The sequence below is a fragment of the Erythrolamprus reginae genome, chromosome 2 (assembly GCF_031021105.1).
Source record: "Erythrolamprus reginae isolate rEryReg1 chromosome 2, rEryReg1.hap1, whole genome shotgun sequence".
Taxonomy (NCBI): Eukaryota; Metazoa; Chordata; class Lepidosauria; order Squamata; family Dipsadidae; genus Erythrolamprus; species Erythrolamprus reginae.
In genome coordinates, this window is record NC_091951.1 from 31,830,009 (window position 1) to 31,848,381 (window position 18,373).

General features: G+C 40.4%; 1 protein-coding gene and 1 long non-coding RNA gene across 4 annotated transcripts in view; both read right to left on the reverse strand.

Moving 5' to 3' along the window:
• Positions 1-18,373, reverse strand: part of LOC139163114 (zinc finger protein RFP-like) — a 182,952-nt gene that overhangs the window by 8,495 nt on the left and 156,084 nt on the right. Inside the window, exons 1-3 of one of the 3 annotated variants that reach the window (XM_070744069.1) lie at positions 4,304-5,004; positions 1,977-2,072; positions 1,175-1,405 (exon numbers count right to left, since the gene is read on the reverse strand). The exons of 1 other annotated variant lie outside the window; for it this stretch is intronic. In XM_070744069.1, coding sequence (XP_070600170.1) covers positions 1,175-1,405; positions 1,977-2,072; positions 4,304-4,717 — 741 coding nt within the window. In that variant the 5' untranslated portion in view covers positions 4,718-5,004. Of the gene's footprint in view, positions 1-1,174; positions 1,406-1,976; positions 2,073-4,303; positions 5,005-18,373 lie in introns of those variants that run through there. One more of the 3 variants, XM_070744072.1, reaches the window with a different exon arrangement.
• On the reverse strand, positions 9,554-12,386 carry LOC139163160 (uncharacterized). Its single transcript, XR_011558432.1, has 2 exons — positions 12,352-12,386; positions 9,554-10,926 (listed from the first exon to the last, which is right to left on the reverse strand). It is a non-coding gene; the product is annotated as an uncharacterized lncRNA (long non-coding RNA).

Sequence of the window (18,373 nt, forward strand, 5' to 3'; positions counted from 1 at the left end):
CAGAAAATTAAATTATTACAATCATGAAATAAATGAGTAAGAACTTCCAGACAACTAACAGACATATAATGTAGTTTCAATTTTAATTTTCTCATTGTCCCCACCACCACCACCACCACAAGCTGTTCAACTTCTTTTAGAGATGGATTGTTTTTACTTTTTCCCCCTAAGAAAAATTATACGCTGGTTGAATCCAGCACAATTATGTGTGTGTGTGTGTGTGTGTGTGTTTTCCTTTTCCCTTTATCCTATACTTCTTTCCCATTCTTATCCTTCTCCATTTCCCTATTTTCTTTATTTCCATTTACACTTTTTACTATTATAATTTTGATTACATTTATGGAAAAGAAACATAGGAAAAAATCAAAGAGTATTCTGTGGAGGGGCTATTCCATTTCATCCTTGGTACAACATCATACCAAAAAAATGCTGACCAGACTATTTACGTGACTGACAGCAACTGAATAGAGCCCACAAGGTTGACCTCCTCCAGGTCCCGTTGGCCAAACAATACCGACTGTGAAACCACGGGGAAGGGCCTTCTCTGTGGCAGCTCCAGCTCTATGAAACCCACTGCCCCCAAGAGACTCATACTGCCCCCATCTTCCTGACCCTCCAAGAGGCAGGGACAACGTGGTTCTGTCGACAGAGTTCGGCCTAGAGATATGAATGTTTCCTGAATGAATATGCTATTTTAGGGGTTTAATTGATTATTTTATTACTATTTTTATAGAAACTGTTTTTCATTTTGTACTGTATTATTTTATGAGTGTATACCACCCAAATTCAGAGTTGGCCGGCTTAAAAGTTAAGGAAATTAAATTACATTAAGGGAGACACAACAGCAATCTTCCAATGCTTGAAGGGCTATGATAAGGAAAAAGGCATCGATTTAGTCTCTGTAGCACCTGAGGGCAGAACAAGAGGCGAAGAGTAGAAGCTCCTCACAAAAAGAGCCAACCTAAAATAAGGAATAATTTCCTGAGAACGACGTATTTATCAGTAAAGCAGCTTCCCTCACAGAGTTCTGGGTGCTGCATCATTGCAATAACAATTTGGACAACCATTTTTCAGGATGGAATAATGGCTCCTTCCTTGGGCAGAAGATTGGACTAAAAAACCTCGAAGGTCCCATCTAGCCCTAGGATTCTATGATCTCAACTTCCTGCCTGACCTGTAAGAGTTTGCTGGCTGGCTGCTGATGTTTCCTTTCTATCTCCCAGATGAGATTTTCAAGAGAGCACAGTTTCTCTGTGTGCTTGGCCAAGCCCTTCTCCTTTCTTCCCGTAATATCCTTCTCCGTTTTTTCCATTCTTATCAATATAAACGTCTCCTGTGCTTCTAACCAATGTTTAAGCTCTCTGAATTCAGCTATTACATTTTTTTTCACTCCTTTCATCATGTCCTAGAACAAGAAAGAGAAAAAGCAAAGGGCATATTTTTATTTTTATTATTTTTTTTTTTATTTTTCTTGTTATAATAATTCAATAGATTCCTTGAAGAATCTAGAAGTGAGGTGGAAGAATTTCCTAAGAAGAAAAAAAAACCTTTTGATATTAAAAACAGGCGGGAGAAAAGATTTCTTCAATTAAAAAAAGGCTAGAGTTTAAATAACTTTCATAAAAATTTTCTTGGCAATCAGGGATTCCAATAATGGAGACAGAAAAATTTTGAGTTCATAATTTTTTCAACAAGATGAAACATGGTTTGCATTAATTTATTAAGCAAGCAAAACCCTTTGTATAAAGCACGGTTCATGGGATAGGGGCACTTAATCCAACTATGACTCATTCAGCCAGTGGTGACATCTCAGTCAAAGTTTAAGAACAAGTTCTCTGGCCTAATATCGTCCTTAACTTGAATTTCATTTAAGTCAGCACTTGTATTTTCAAACAGGCTGCTTATTATTAAAGATGGCGGATGGGGCTCTCCTTCCTATTAGCTCAAAAGCTCCTCACCATTGAGTGAATACTTACAAGCATCTTCTGCACTGTTTGCTCTGTGTCTCTTTTGTATGTAGCTATTTTTTCTTTCTGCTCCTTCTGAGCCTTCAGACAATTCCCAACCTTGATCTGAAGAGAAAATACAAGTGTTGAGTTTCTTTTCTGTAAAGAATTACATTGGAGGGAAGATCCAATTAGAAGATATAGTATATTCAATCTTCATAAATTTGCCAAGCATCCGAATTTTAGTCATGTGACCACGGAATGCCTGCAATGATCACAAGGGTGAAAAACTTTTTTTTAAAAAATTATTAGATTGTTTACATTAAAAGCAACGAGTTGTCCTCAACAGCTTTAAGTCCACATGGAGGGAGGCAGGCAGCAGGGTACCACAGTGTTCAGTCTTGGGCCCAATGCTCTTAAACATTTTCATTAACAATCTAGACCAGTGTTTCCCAACCTTGGCAACTTGAAGATATTTGGACTTCTGGGAGCTGAAGTCCAAATATCTTCAAGTTGCCAAGGTTGGGAAACACTGATCTAGACAAGGGAATAGAGGGGGAATTAATCAAATTTGCAGATGACGCTAAGCTGGAGTGGGAAGCCAACACTCCAGAGGATAGGCTCAAAATACAGAAAGATCTCGATAGATTAACACTGTGGGCCCAAACTAACAAAATGATGTTCAATGTTGAGAAAAGCCCTACACCTAGGCAAGAAAAACCCAAGACACACATACAAACTGGGAGGAACCACATTTAGCAAGTAGTGACTATGAAAGAGATCTTGGAGTCTTGGTGGATAACCAACTAAATATGAGCCAGCAATGTGCAGCGGCGGCTAAAAAAGCCAACACAATCTTAAGATGCATCAACAGAGGGATACACTTTAAGACTAGGGAAGTACTAATACTACTACAGTATATAATGCCCTAGTCAGACCACGCCTGGAGTAAATAAACAAACAGTCACTAAACAAATGGTTCTAAGTCAAGGAGTACCTGCATTGGCTTTAAAGTGAGCTGCCTGAGTCTCCTAGTTGCAGTCATCCCAGAAGCATCACTGAGAAATGAATGTTTGGGCTGATCCAACAAGAGTTTTTCTTGGGATCTGGACTCAAGATTTTGGAGGACTCCTAGACAATTTCACTCTAGAGCAAATGTGGAAAGGGAGCTGGCACAGGGAGCCTATTTCTCCCTACAGGTAATTTACATTGCTAGGCAAGACCAGGACACTGCAATCATCATAAATAGATGTCGGTTGCCAAGCATCCCAATTTTGATCAGTGGCCACAGGAATACTACAATGGTCATACGAAAGTATGAAAATGGTCATAAGATACTTTTTTCAATGATGGGCTAACATTGAATACTCACTAAACAAAGGATTGTAAGTGGAGGGCTGTGGTAAATCTGTCTTCAAAAAATTGCAGGCACAAAGGATAATGCAGGAGGTGAAGGTCTCAGGTTGGAATTAGGGAAGTTTTTTTTAAAGGAGTGACCAATAAGATGAGTTTAGTAAGATCAGTAAGGAATGAGGAGGGGGGGAGAGACACTGCTGCCTAGCAACAAGAAAATTACAAGAAAGTTAGGAAGACTCTGTTTAGAAGGATGCTAGCTAAGGCACATAGGCATAAACTTCTAGCTTATTATACTGCTCAAAAAATAAAGGGAACACTCAAAGAACACATCCTAGATCTGAATAAATGAAATATTCTCATTGAATACTTCTGTACAAAACTTCTAGCTTATTATACTGCTCAAAAAAAGGGGGGGGAACACTCATAGATCTGAATGAATGAAATATTCTCATTGAATACTTCTTTACAAAGTTGAATGTGCACAACAGCATGTGAAATTGATTGTCAATCAGTGTTGCTTCCTAAGTGGACAGTTTGATTTCACAGAAGTTTGATTTGCTTGGAGTTATACTGTATTGTGTTGTTTAAGTGTTCCCTTTATTTTACTTTTTGAGCAGTGTATAAAACGCACACCTCTTTTGATAGGAAAGTTTATTAGCATAAAATATGCAATTTATGAAGCAGGTTAAAGAAGGTCAGGACAACAAGTGCAAAAAACATTTCAGGAAACCAATGAATTAGTCAAGGAACCTTAATCTTAACTGTATCAAATTTATCTTTGTATATGGTTGGGGTCTTGGCTCCTTTGGCTGCCGAAGTACTGTACTTCAATACAAGTTTCTTGAATCTTCCCTCCAGGCTGCTTCTCAGTGATGGTTCTGCACCAGGCTAAACCCAGTTTGCCGACAACAGAAGAAGCAAGTAATTTGGTTCAAGGATTGCCAGGAAGGGAAAGGATTCTGGATGCCCCTCCGCAGCCATTCCGCCTGGCTGATTCCTACCTGGTATTCCGGGAAAGCCTCCTCCGCAGGGATCACCGAGTGGCTCTTGTGCTCTTTGGAGACCATGCAGAACAAGCAGATGAGGGTCTTGTGGTCCTTACAAAAGAGCTTGAGAGGCTCCCGGTGCTTCGGGCAGAAGCTCCCTCCTTCCTCATCCCAAGGACCTCCGCATCGCTTGGCCACTTCAGCCATCCGCGACAGCTGCCGGTTTGGGATGACGCTGTGGGGCGCGAAGATCTGTCTGCACTGGGGACAGGAAGCCTCCGATTCCGACGACTCCCAACTGCGCCTCAGGCAGCCCCGGCAGAAGTTGTGGCCGCACTCCGGGATGAGCACGGGGTCTTGGAAATACCCCAGGCAAATGGAGCAGGTGGTTTCCTCCAGGAAATCCTGCAAGGGCGCCTCGGACGCCATTGCCGTCTCCAGAAAGAAAGACAAAAGTTACTTTCGCGCCTTTCCCTGCGAATCAGGCGAGCGCCTTTGGGGCTCTAACCATGCGGGGAACCGAAATGAATGGTTGGTCTTGTGATTAGCATCGCTGGTTTCTTAAAGAACAACTGCAGTATTTTAAAAGGGACAAATTGGTGAAGTGACCGAGTAGGAGCAGCTCAGCGAGGCAGCAGTAACAGAACTTGTTTATTGGGACAGGCGTAACAATTGGAACTGAGGTGAGAGCTATTTGTACACAGGCAGTTAGTTGCACAGTTACTAACGTTTATAACGGCCTCTCAGAACATTTCCCGCTGTCTCACGCCCGCCCCCTAGGCGTTACTCGGGACATTGCAATTTGAAGGAGCAAAAATTCTCGGGATAGACCTTTAATCAGTTATTATTGGCTCAACGACCTTCTTAAAGGGAAAACGGTTTTCAAAATTGGAGAGAAGCAAACATCTCTGGGAGGATCCCCGATCAATTGCAATTGATCATAGCATCCTGTTAGAGAAAAAAAAGTTTTAAAAAACTGGGGAAAAGCCAACATTCATGGGATGCCCCCCCCCATCAATTATTGAACCATGGCCCCTTTATGACTTGTGGATTTCAAATGGTATATAGGGCCCCCTGCTGGAGCAGAGGGCTAGACTAGAAGACCCCCCCTTCTAGTTCTATTCTGATTGATTGATTGATTGATTGATTGATTGACTTCAACTCCCAGAATTCCTGAGCCAGGAACATAGGTATATAGCAGGGATCTCAAACTCAATTTACCCTAAGTCCATAAGCCATTTGGGATCACTTAGCACAGGAACAGCAACCCCATCTTTATCCATGAAGGGTTTCACTTCTGCTCTCAACTCAAAAAATCTCTTCAATATGTTTCCCCTGCTGAGACAGCGTACCTCGGTGAAGTAGAGCACATCCCCATATTCTGACTCCATTTCCTCCAAAAAAGCACGAAACCTGTGCTTTAAGCCAGTGTTTCCCAACCTTGGCAACTTGAAGATATTTGCACTTCAACTCCCAGAATTCCCCAGCCAGTGAATGCTGGCTGGGGAATTCTGGGAGTTAAAGTCCAGATATCTTCAAGTTGCCAAGGTTGGGAAACACTACTTTAAGCCCCTGGATCTGATACTCCTCAGTGTGTCTAGTTGTGTAATGACATTTGAAATTGTATTCTTTGTGCACCGCAACTTTCTCTGTGCAAATAAGACACGTCGTCGGGATGCTGCTGTGCTCAACAAAGAAATATTGCACTTCCCACTTTTCCGGAAATTGTCTGTGCTCATCACCAACCTTCCTCTTCACTGCAGGCTTTGAAAAAGACATGTTTGGGGCTGTGTAATATATAATACCACTTGGTGTCACTGTTTCAGTGTTTAGCAGCTAAACTTTAGCCGATGTGTCGCTGAGTAGCAATTTCCGTGGCCACCTCCGCTTCTGAGCCCGGGGTAATGGCGCAGGTTCGCAATAAGCCCCGCTGATGTCCTGCCTCCGAGAGCAATATACCTATCATGATTGGCAGGTTCATTCAGCTCCGCACACAATACTGAAAAGTGACATTCGTATCAAACTTGGTCCACACTAACATTAAACTTTGATATTGAGGTGGGGGCTGCAAACTATTTTCCCAAGGGCCGCAGTTGGCCTGTGGGCCTTGAGTTTGAGACCCCTGGTATATAGGGTCTCCTGTTGGAGCAGGGAACTAGACTAGAAGACCCCCCTTCTAGTTCTATTCTGATTGATTGATCGACTTCAACTCCCAGAATTCCTGAGCAAGGAATTGAAGTCTACAAATTATAAAAGGTCCATCGTCCCACCCCCCTTGCTAAAGGGAAAGATATTGAAAAATCCTGGAGAGAAAGAAACATCCCTGGGACTCATTGCCAAATTGATCCAACCAGCTTGTTAAAGGGGAAAGTGCTTTTTTTAAAAAAAGGAGAAAGGAAACAATTATAGGACCAGAAGGAGCAAAGGTGGACTAGGAGAAACCCCTGATAAAAACCCAAATCTAATGCTGCAATTGATTGAATGTCTCAGAAATAAAGGGGGAAATTAAAGTCTTTTTGGTCACTTTTTATAGGAATAGCCTGCAGAGGGAGAACTGTCTGGACTGCCCCACTTCCTGGCCAGCCAATCAGGAAATTTAAATAGAAAGAGTCATTAGTCTCAGGACAACTTAGGACAGGGGGACCCATGGAGGGAGGGGGGAAATCTTGTGGGTGGAGAATCTCTTATACAGCTTTGCTCTTTCTTCAACGGCTTTTGGGGGGGGCTTCTTTAATCACAATAGGGTCTCTGAGGGGACATAGACAGTCTCTAGCCCCCTCCTTTATCTTGCCTCTTTGGTGGTGGCATCTCATTTCTGGAATGTCAATTGGTAGCCACAGTGGCATCCTATTGGCACCAAGTAAAGAAGGATGGAAGGAAGGAAGGAAGGAAGGAAGGAAGGAAGGAAGGAAGGAAGGAAGGAAGGAAGGAACCACAAATATGACTGCAACTATAGTACTACGACTAAACAGCTTTAGGGCTTGGAAACTTTATAGAGATCTAATTTACAGAATGTTCACATCTAAATCTCTTTTAAAGATCCCCCAGAAGTGGGGAGATGGAAAGCAGGAGCAATTCTAGAGGTAGTCAACAAAGGCCTAAGGGAGGGAAGCCCCGCCCCTTATTTACATATGAGGAAAGGGCGGGCTGACTGCTATCTTGACTTTGTTGACCTGCCTTGGGACACCTTTGCTGTGATCCCCATCCCGTTTGATATTCTGTGGGGCTAGATCGGTGGCTCTCAAATTGACATATGTGAAGTCAAATAATAGGCTTTTTAACATTTCTCATTTTTAATGCACAGTATATAGACATTAAAGTGTCTTATGACAGTTTCAGACTTATGACCATTGCAGCATCCTCATGGTTACTCGTTTAAATTTCAATCGCTTGGCAATTGGCTCATAACGACTGCAGCGTCCCCGAGTCATGTGATCACCCTTTGTGACCTTCTGCCAAACAAAGTCAATGGGGAAGCCGGATTCACTTAGCAACCATTTGACTAACCTAACAACTGCAGTGATTCACTTAACAACTCTGACAAGAAAAATTGTCATGTAGCGCTACCCCCAAAATGGCCCCTGGGGTTCAAGTTCCCCCTTCCCTCTTTTCCAACCATCCAGACACCTTCCCCTGCTACAGCCCATTCCTTGTGGCTGCCACTCCACTCTGGTCCCTTTGCTCAGACACCTCCACTTGCCCTGCTCAGCTGGACACTGCCCTCCTGTCCTTCCAGCTGGTCCCTTCTGCAGTCTCCTCACAGCGGGCGGATCACATAGTTGGGTGGTGGTCAGACGGCTACTTGGCCCTTCTTCCTTTCTCTTCCCTGCTGTTGTTGGTCTCTCCTGTCAGTCTCGGCTCCTCTGCCTGCTCCCTTTTTCTTTCTCCTTCCTCCTCCTCTTTCCTCACACTTTTCCCTACCTTTCCTCACACTCCTTTCTCCATTTTCCCTCTCTATCTTCTGCTCTCCTCCTCATTCCTGTCAAAATCTTTTTTCATTCATTTCCCCTGCTTTCCCCATGATACACATAAAATGAAGCAAAGATCACTTAATAGCTGCCTTACTTTGCAGCAAAAGTTTGGTGCTCAATTGTATATCCAGGACTACCTGTATTAGGTATGTTCATTAGGATTACTCATTTGCTCCTTTGCCAACAGCAAGTTGTCGATCTTCAGTTCTTTGCATGCTTTGAGATGTTCCAGAGAAGTGCTGTTACCATTCAAAGTCACCATATCAGAGTTCGGTTTCACTCCCCTTTTTTTTTTTTAATTTGTATCTCGCCGTTATTATTTTTACAAGTAACTCAAGGTAGAAAACATATCCAACACATCTTCCTCCTCCTATTTTCCCCACAACATCCTGAGAAAGATTGGACAGAGAGGGTTGGGTTTAACTACTCTACTACATGCTTGCACTGTCTTGTAAACACATCTCTATGGTCAGGTCGCAATTAACTGACCAGTGTGTCACCTGGGGCAGATACTCTGCAGGCTATATAAACCTCTGCAGAGTAGATGCTCCCCCCCTTCTCTTCTACCTCTTCTACCTTCTTCTTCTGTGTGTGATCCATTGTCCTCGGCTGAGGACACATGTGTGAGATGAAATCCAAAGCCATCCTCACACATGGGACCATCCAGAAGTTATTAATATGGACTGGAATATAAACTTATCTGCCTGCAATCTGTCAATTGCATGAATCAACATAATTGTAAGTAAAGATTGTATTTTTCATCTTTATGAAGGAGTGGTCATTCATTGCTAACAAATGGGATTCTGAACCACGTGTTATTTCTTGCCACGCTAACTCCGCTGCAAATTAAGCCAGCTGAACTCTGCTAATACAAATAATATTAATAATAATCAAAATACCCAACAGAGAGAATGACTGACTAAAGGTTAGCAACTGGCTTTTGTGGCTCAGGCAGGACTTGAAGTCGCAGCCTTCCTCTTTCTAGCCTGGTGCTTTAACTACAAGATCAAACTGGATCTGACTCCCACCTCAATATCAAAGCCACTTTTGAGGTTCCTCAGATTACTGACCCGGGTGACTCTCTGGATGAATGTTCAGAAGTGGCTTGCCATTGCCCACTTCCTTGGATTGAGTGAGAGTAATGGGTCCAAGGTGGCGCAGTTGATCTTGTGCCTAAGGCAGGATTAGAACTCATGACTTCTAGCTTGATTTCTTAACCACCCTTCTAGATTGGTTTCTTCTTTTACTATCACTCAATAAAAGGCATAGTTGATCAAAGGAAGAAAGAGGAGTGTTATTTGGCATCTTGTCAAAATGCATTTATTTAATAATGTATATCAATTTTTACAATTCTATTCACAATTCTTTTTGGCTTGAGCCAGGGGACACATTTAAGGCACATAGCAGTCACATTTTCTATCTTGATCACAGATTGGTATGTTTTATTTTTGTCTACTGTCTTCTGGGCATCTTCTGTTTCTGTGTATTACATGAATAAATGTATTGGCATAAAATTTCAAAAGAGGGAAGTACAACCTATGAGACACCTATAAAATTACAATCAATCTTACAATCAGTAATCTGACTGTTGTAAATAACTTACGTAAGTAAACAAATACTAGGATTTGTTTAAAAACAACAACCCAATGAGGCTATAAGGCTTATATTGAGTGTATATTGGGTTTGTTGGATTTTGACAATCATGTGTTAAAAGGAAACGGGGAGGGGGGGAGGAAGGAAAGAAAAAAAGAAGGGGAAAGATTATAGGATATACCAAGTTATGGACACCTACACAATCATTTATTGTAATTAACATGAAACAAATAAGCATGACCCATAAATGGGATGGAGAGTTGTGACGGACATATAAAATCATGATTGACAGGTTTAATATTGAAGTATCTTTAATACTGATATATCTGAGCCAATAATGCTGATAAAGCTCCTAGGAGGCCTCATTTTTAAAAAATCCAGACAAACAGAAATGATAATCAGGTTATTCCTTTATAGACCGATTAAATAATCAGCATGGCATCCAACATTAAGGGAAGCTGTAGTAGCAAAAAGCTAAGGAAACTCTACTTTAAAAGCTTTCAGAGATGACTGCTTGAGAAATATGGATTTTTCAAAAGTTTTGCTTATGGAGGTCCTCTCTTTTAGGGGAGTGTCATGCAAGTGCCCTTGCCCAAATAGAAAGATGGCCGAAGGATCTCTTCAACCAAGGAAGCATCCGAGAATGTATGGAGCAGAGTTGCTGTCCTGGCATCAAAAAAGCTCAGTTGTCCCCCTTCGCAGTTGAGAGAGATGCGGATCCTTGTGGGCTCCTCAGTCAGGAACAGGTGAGAAAGTCCTAAGGGAGAATTGACCATGTAGTTACTTCCATTTTTCCAAAATTCCCAGTAGCTATCCTCCTCATTAAGATCTTTTACGTTCAGTGGCTTTTGGGCAACGCCTATACCCCATGTTGCTGTATTTCCTGCAAGAACTTCCCAGAAATGTCTCCCTCTTGAGAACCTCTGACAGCCAAGGACACATGGAGGATTTACAAATCTCTTGCAGCTTAACTGGTACGTTACTAAAAATGCTTTCAGTCCTTTGACACTTTTTCGATCTTTGGAGACATGAAGGTGGTCAAGATTGGCTGTGTCTGGATCCAGAATTACATATCTGTAAGGGGAAAGTGAAGAAAGGAAAAAACAAGAGCTTCAGTTGCAGGGCTAGTTTATGTGTTCAATTGCCAAAAGTTTAACCCTACAGATTCTTGTGGGAACGGAGTTCAGCTTCCAAACATGCCCCCTACCCACCCACCTCCAGAACTGAAAAATTGCTAAAAATACAGAAAATTGGACTTTTAAACTGGACAGGCGTTTTATTTGAAAGGCATCTTGGATGCTGGAATTATTCACTCAAAAATTAACATTTTCTTTACATTGTGGAAAATTGGGAAACCAGCTTAATATTGAAATTTAAATAAAGACCAAAGGGAGAACAACAAATTCCCAAAATTTTGTTGTCTACTGGAGATTTAAACGTGATGATTTAAAAGAAAATATTGCTGAAAAGACACCAGAAGATTACACTATAAGAGTAGATTTATAGAGGGATTTAAGGAAGTGCTGGAAGATTTAAGAGGCTCTCCAGGGGAACAGGCAGATCAAGTTCAGAATATAAAGAAATAAAAACACTGAGCATTTTGAGAAATGTTTATAAGTTTGAATATATGGTCTTTGGATTATTGGACAAAATGGGATTTAATAAAATTCAACAAGACGCTTCATCAAGAAGAATGGAGTGGAATTTGGAAGAGGTGGTGTTGGCATTTCAAAGTACAAAGGAGACACTGACAAGACACTACCCGAAAATTATGGGAAAAAATGAAATGCTGAGAAATATACATAATACAAGAGACAGTGAGTATTCAAGACACCCAGGAAGAGGAGGAGGCAACTGAAAGAGGAGATGGAAAAAGGGTTCAGACAAAACAAATGGAACAGAGGAAAAAAAGATAATAAGAAGAATAGTGATTGATGACATAAACCCGGGGGAGAATACTCTAAGGAAATTTAAAAAACACTGGAGAAACAGGAAGATATTTATGGGAGAAAGATACGGGCAAGAGTAGATATTTCGGAAACTAAACAATGGAAAAGGATAAAAAAGGGAGGAAAGTTTAAAATCAGCAGGAAAGATATGGAAACAGAGAAAAATAAAGATCCAAGAAAGAAATATGGGAGAAAAAAATAATCAAACCTTTAAGGAGAGTAAGAGATGATGGTTAGAAAAGGGAATATATTTAATATAGCATAATAATATATTTAATATAGCAAAATAATATATTTAATATAGCAAAATAAAAAATAGAGAGGTGAGATTTAGAGAAAGGGGGATTAATAAAGTACACATTTTATGTAATAAGCACAAGCAATAAGAGGAAATTAAAACTTGAAGGATGGTATTACTAAATTATAATTCAATATGAATGTGGGTAGGTTTGTTAAATGTAAAAATGAAGGAATATAAATTGAATACCCAAATTATCAGCCTCTTTTAGGGAGGAAAAGGGTGTGTCATATACACCAAAAAATACAGTACCTTCCTGTAGTTGAAGACCACTTTCCAGAGAATCTAGGGAAGAAAGGGGAGAGATTCAGCATCTCATCACTAGAGTTAGAGCCACAGAAGAGCCTCCCTACAGATACCCTGGTTTGTTTTCCTTGGACTCAAATCAGGAAATAAGGAATATGGAAAACTACAAGTCTTATCAGGGTTGAGTTTGAGTCTGTTGACACCCATCCAGGTCCCAACAGCCTCCAGACACCGGTACATCACTTCCACTGCTTCATTGACTGGACATGGGTTGGAGATGTAAAGCTGGATATCATCAGCGTACTGATGATACCTCACCCCATGCCCTTGGATGATTTCACCCAGCGGTTTCATGTAGATATTAAATAGCAGGGGGGAGAGGACCGACCCCTGAGGCACCCCACAAGGGAGAGACCTCGGGGTCGACCTCTGACCCCCCACTAACAGCGACTGCGACCAACCGGAGAGGTAGGAGGAGAACCACTGAAGAACAGTGCCTCCCACTCCCAACCCCTCCAGCCGGCACAGAAGGATACCATGGTCGATGGTATCGAAATATGAATATCTGGCAGAGGAAGATCTGCCTGTACTGTCTCTTTCCCAGCCAGCCAATCAGAAAATAGGTCAGGAAAAGTTCTAAAACTGGGCAAAGGCTACCCTGTACACCAGGGGTGCCCAAACTTGGCAACTTGTGGACTTGAACTACCAGAATTCTCCAGCCAGCTACTTCCAAGGAACAATAGGTCGGGTAAGGACAGATCTACTGGTTCCTGTATCTATTAACACCTAGATCCCCCACTTTGGACTTCCACCAGGAGTTGGGGGAGCAATGGCTCCTGCCCCTGGTCTCTTCATTCTGCCAGCCTTCTGAATTTCTTTCTTATTTCTTCTCACCCTCCGTTAAGCTATCTCATTCTGAAGTGCCTTTTCCTGGCAGAGAACTTGTTCTTAACCTGGGGACTGAGATGTCACCACTCGCTGAAGGACATAGTTGGCTTAAGTGTACCATGTTTTATACAAAGAGCTTGGCTTGCTGAATAAAGTAAGGCAAACCATATTTCATCTAATTGGAAAAATTGTGAACTCAAACATTTTTCTGTCTCCTTTTTTGGAATCCGAGATTGCCAAGAATATTTTCATAAGAGATCATTTAAACTCTATTTTTTTATTAAAAATATTTCCCTCCGCCCTGTTTTTTTAATATCAAAAGGGGTTTTTTTTTCTTCTTATAAAATTCTTCCAACTCACTTCTAGATTCTTTAAGGAATCTATTGAATTATTATAGCAATAAAAATAAAAATAAAATAATAACAATAAAAATATGCTCTTTGCTTTTTCTCCTTCGTGTTCTAGGACATGATGAAAGAAGTGAAAAAAGATTTAATGGCTGAATTCAGAGAGCTTCAACTCTTGTTAGAAGCACAGGAGAAGCTCCTATTGACTAGGATGGAAGAGATGGAGAAGGATCTTATGGCAAGAGAGGAGAAGGGTTTGGCCAAGCACATGGAGGAACTCTGCTCCCTTGACCATCTCATCCAGGAGATAGAAGAGAAGCTTCAGGAACCAGCCAGCAAACTCTTACAGGTCAGGCAGGAAGTTGAGATCATACTAGGGCTGGAAGGGACCTTGGAGGTCTTCTAGTAATCTAGTCTAATCCTCTGCTTAAGGCAGGAGCCCTCATAATCTCCCCAAAAAATGGTTGTCCAAATTAATATTGGAATCATCCAGTGATTCAGTACCCAGAACTCTGTGAGGGCAGCTGTTGCGTTGATAAATAATTGTGACTCTCAGGAAATTATTTATTTATTTATTTATTTATTTTATCCAATACATAATACACATTGAAGAGAAAGATATGTAATAGTATAAGTAAAGAAAAGAATAGAAGATAGGATATAAAAGTATAGGTGAACATATTTGAAAGGAAGAAAAGATAAATGAGATAAGGAGAGACAATTGGACAGGGGACAGAAGGCACACTGGTGCACTTATGCACGCCCCTTAATTATTCCTTATTTTAGGTTGGATCTTTTTGTGAGGAGCTTCTACTCTTCACCTCTTGTTCTGCGCTTAAGTGTTACAGAAAACTGCAGTTTAATGTTTTCAAATGTAAAATAATGCACTTGGGGAAAAGGAATCCTCAATCTGAGTATTGCATTGGCAGTTCTGTGTTAGCAAAAACTTCAGAAGAGAAGGATTTAGGGGTAGTGATTTCTGACAGTCTCAAAATGGGTGAGCAGTGTGGTCGGGCGGTAGGAAAGGCAAGTAGGATGCTTGGCTGCATAGCTAGAGGTATAACAAGCAGGAAGAGGGAGATTGTGATCCCCTTATATAGAGCGCTGGTGAGACCACATTTGGAATACTGTGTTCAGTTCTGGAGACCTCACCTACAAAAAGATATTGACAAAATTGAACGGGTCCAAAGACGGGCTACATGAAGGGTGGAAGGTCGGACTTCCGGTGGCTCCGTTGTCGCTGCTGGTAGCCTCTTCTGAGACTGCCAACCCTCGAGATAGTGTAGTCGCTAGAACAGCGAAAATCGGCTGTCTAGTGGCTTGAAAACTTCGCCCCTGTGAGAAGAGGGTGAAGAGAGTAGCTGGGCAAGGGTAGAGCCCCTTTTGACCCCCCAGGGAATTTTTCGGGGGAGGTAAGAGGGAGGCTCCCTGTTGTGCCCGGCGAAAGCTCCGCTTCCGAGGTGTTTCTGCTGAATCAAAGCAGACCGAAGTGACACGACCACCCCTGCAAGTTTGTAACAACTAAGGCTTTTGGAAGAATATTGCTGCAGGCAGAGTGAATTGCGAGGAAAAAGGAAAAAAAATAGCAAGTATCGTCCTTTTTTTCAACTCTATTAAAATTCTCTTCTGAGCTCAGCGGAAGTAAAGCGGCTCTGAAAATGGTGCTGTGTTAGGCAGAAACGAAAGTGAAAAGTGAAAGTTTGAGCGAGAGTGATCGTTAGTGATCGTTAGAGATTGTAAATTCGAGCCGGCTCAAAGACTTTTCTTGTTTACTTTAAATGGACTTCCCTTGTAAACTTAACAATTAGTCTTCTGGAAGGGAGGGAAAAAGAAGGAAAGAAAAAATGGGGATAAAGTATTTAAGAAAGAATATTAAGAAGAAAGGATAGACAAATTGATTTGGAAATGGCTTCTAAACAACAGCCCAAAGCACCATTCCTAGATCCACCAGCCACAACTATACAGGAGCTGCACCAGGCATTACAAATGGGATTTAGAAAACAATCAGAAGAGTTAGATGGAAAAATTCAGAAAATGGAGGAGAAATGGGAGGAAAAAGTTGATGGTGTGATGGAAACAATTCAACATCAACATGAGGCGATGAGGGAGGATATTGTTTTAGCATTTCAAGGGATACTGTTACAAATACAAGAAATCGAACAAGTTAATTTACAGCTGGAAAATAAAATGGAGGAGGTACAAGAGAAGATAGAAATATCAGATGCTGAATGTGTAATGATGCAATATAGATCTATGGAAGGGGCTATCAGAATAAGAGGTCTGAGAGAAAATGAAGGAGAAGATTTAAGACAAATTTTTGCAGACGCCCTGGAGAAATTTCTAGAGGATAAAGATGTTGACTGGGCTTGGAATATTGATAAAATTTACCGTGTGAACTCATGGATTGCCAGACAAAGGAAATTACCAAGAGATGTTGTTATATATTTTGTTACAAGAGGTGCAAGAAACAGAGTTATACAACACTCATTTCAAAACAAACTTCAAGTTCTAGGGCAAGAAGTTGCTGTACTGAAAGAAATCCCTCCTAAGATGTTAAAAGCAAGGAAGGACTATTCTTTTCTGGTTTCTGAGCTAAAAATGCGACAAGTACAATATAGATGGGATGTCCCATATGGATTAATAGTTACATACAAGGGAGAAAGGCATCTTCTTAATACAGTAGTGAAAGCAAGAGATTTTTATGAAAAAATTTTAAAGGCATGTCAGGAACAAGCAATAGCACCAATGAAGGAGCAGGCACAGGAAGGAGCGATGGCTATACAAGAAGGCTCAATACAACCACCAGAAGAGATAACAGTTCGGGGTAAAACCCAGAAACAACTAAAACCACAAGACCAGAGGCAAACACGTGCAGTAGCAAGGCGTAGAGAGCAAGAGACCAAGTTACCCTTGATGACATATGCCCAAGTGGTGGATGGAACGAAAGCAGTGGGAGGAGCCAGATCTAAAACGACTCCAGCGGACCTGGAGGCAGTGCTCCAGAGGCTTTCGGGTGCCAAAGATGGCAATTAAATTTTTGACATGGAATGTTAATGGTTTAAACTCACCGCAAAAAAGAAGAAAAGTATTTCATTATTTGAAACAATTTAAAAATGATATAATATGCTTGCAGGAGACTCACATAAGACTGGAAGATCAAAAGTTTTTACAGAACGCAAAATTAGGGACACCATATATTGCATCGGCCCCGGAAAAAAAGAATGGAATTGTTGTATATGTAAGACCTGATCTTAAAGTTAAAGTGATAGAAGCTGATAATCTGGGCAGATATATAATAATTGACTTAACAATAGAGACAAAGAATTTTATGGTAGTTGGAATATACGCACCTAACCAACAGCAAGGAAAATTTTATGAGTTATTACACAAAAAATTAATAAACTTGGATCGTAAATCATATATAGTGATGGGAGATTGGAATGGAGTAATTGATGTTAAAATAGACAAGAAGGGCCCTTCTAAAAATATTCAAAATAAGGCTAAGCTCCCTAAATCGTTTTTTGATATGATGGATGATATAGAATTAAGAGACTTATGGAGAGAAAGGAATGATAAAGAACAAGATTTTACTTTTTTCTCAGATAGGCATCACTCATTTTCAAGAATTGACTTTATACTAATGACAAATGATTTTTGTTCTAGGGTTAAGAAGATAAAGATTTGCCCAAGAACGCTGTCAGACCATAGTCCAGTATGGATGGAGTTGGAAACGGGAGAGAAACCTAGGAGAACGTGGCGTCTAAATGAAAATTTATTTAGATATGATAGGAATGTTTCGGAATGTAAAAAGCTGATGAAGGAATTCTTTACCTTAAATATGCAAAAGGAAACAACGATAGATATGGTCTGGGATGCAAGTAAAGCCTTTATGAGGGGGGTATTAATAAACCAGAATAATGTTTATAGACGGAAACAGAAACAAAAAAAAGAGGAATTGGAAAAAGAAATTAAAAAGAAAGAACAAGAACTGATATACTGTATAACCCAGAAGATAAGAAAATTAGAGAAATAATTACATTATTAAGATCACAATTTAACATGTTGGTTTCAGACCAAGTAGCTACTAACTTGCAATATGCAAAACATAATAATTTTTGTAATGCCAATAAACCTGGTAGATGGTTAGTATATATGTTAAGGAAAAAGCAAAAAACGCGAACAATAGATAAGGTATTATATAAAGGTAAAGAGGTATTTCAACAGGATTTGATTAAAAAGGCTTTTATAGATTTTTATAGAGATTTGTACACAAAAGACAAAATACAAGGTACTGACATAGATAGATATTTAGATAAGGAGTGCATTCTTAAAATCCCCGAAGCACAAAAAGAGAAATTAAACTCATATATAACTAAAGATGAGATTTTACTGGCAATTAAACAGCTAAAAATAGGTAAAGCTCCAGGCACGGATGGTTTGACAGCAGTGTATTATAAGAGCCTTCAGGATGAGATAGTGGAACCACTTAAAGAATTATTCAATAAAATACTAGAAGGAAATAGGGTCCCTCCATCATGGAAAACAACTTTTATTTCTCTAATTCCAAAAGAAGATCAAGATCACACTCAGCCTAAGAATTATAGACCTATATCACTGCTTAATATAGATTATAAAATTTTTACAAAAATTTTAGCTAACAGACTGATGCCAATCATGCAACAGATAATACATAAAGATCAAACAGGTTTTATACAAGGTAGACAGATGAGAGACAATGTTAGACAAATTGTGAATATATTGGAGTATCTTAGGAGAGATATTCAGACTCCGGT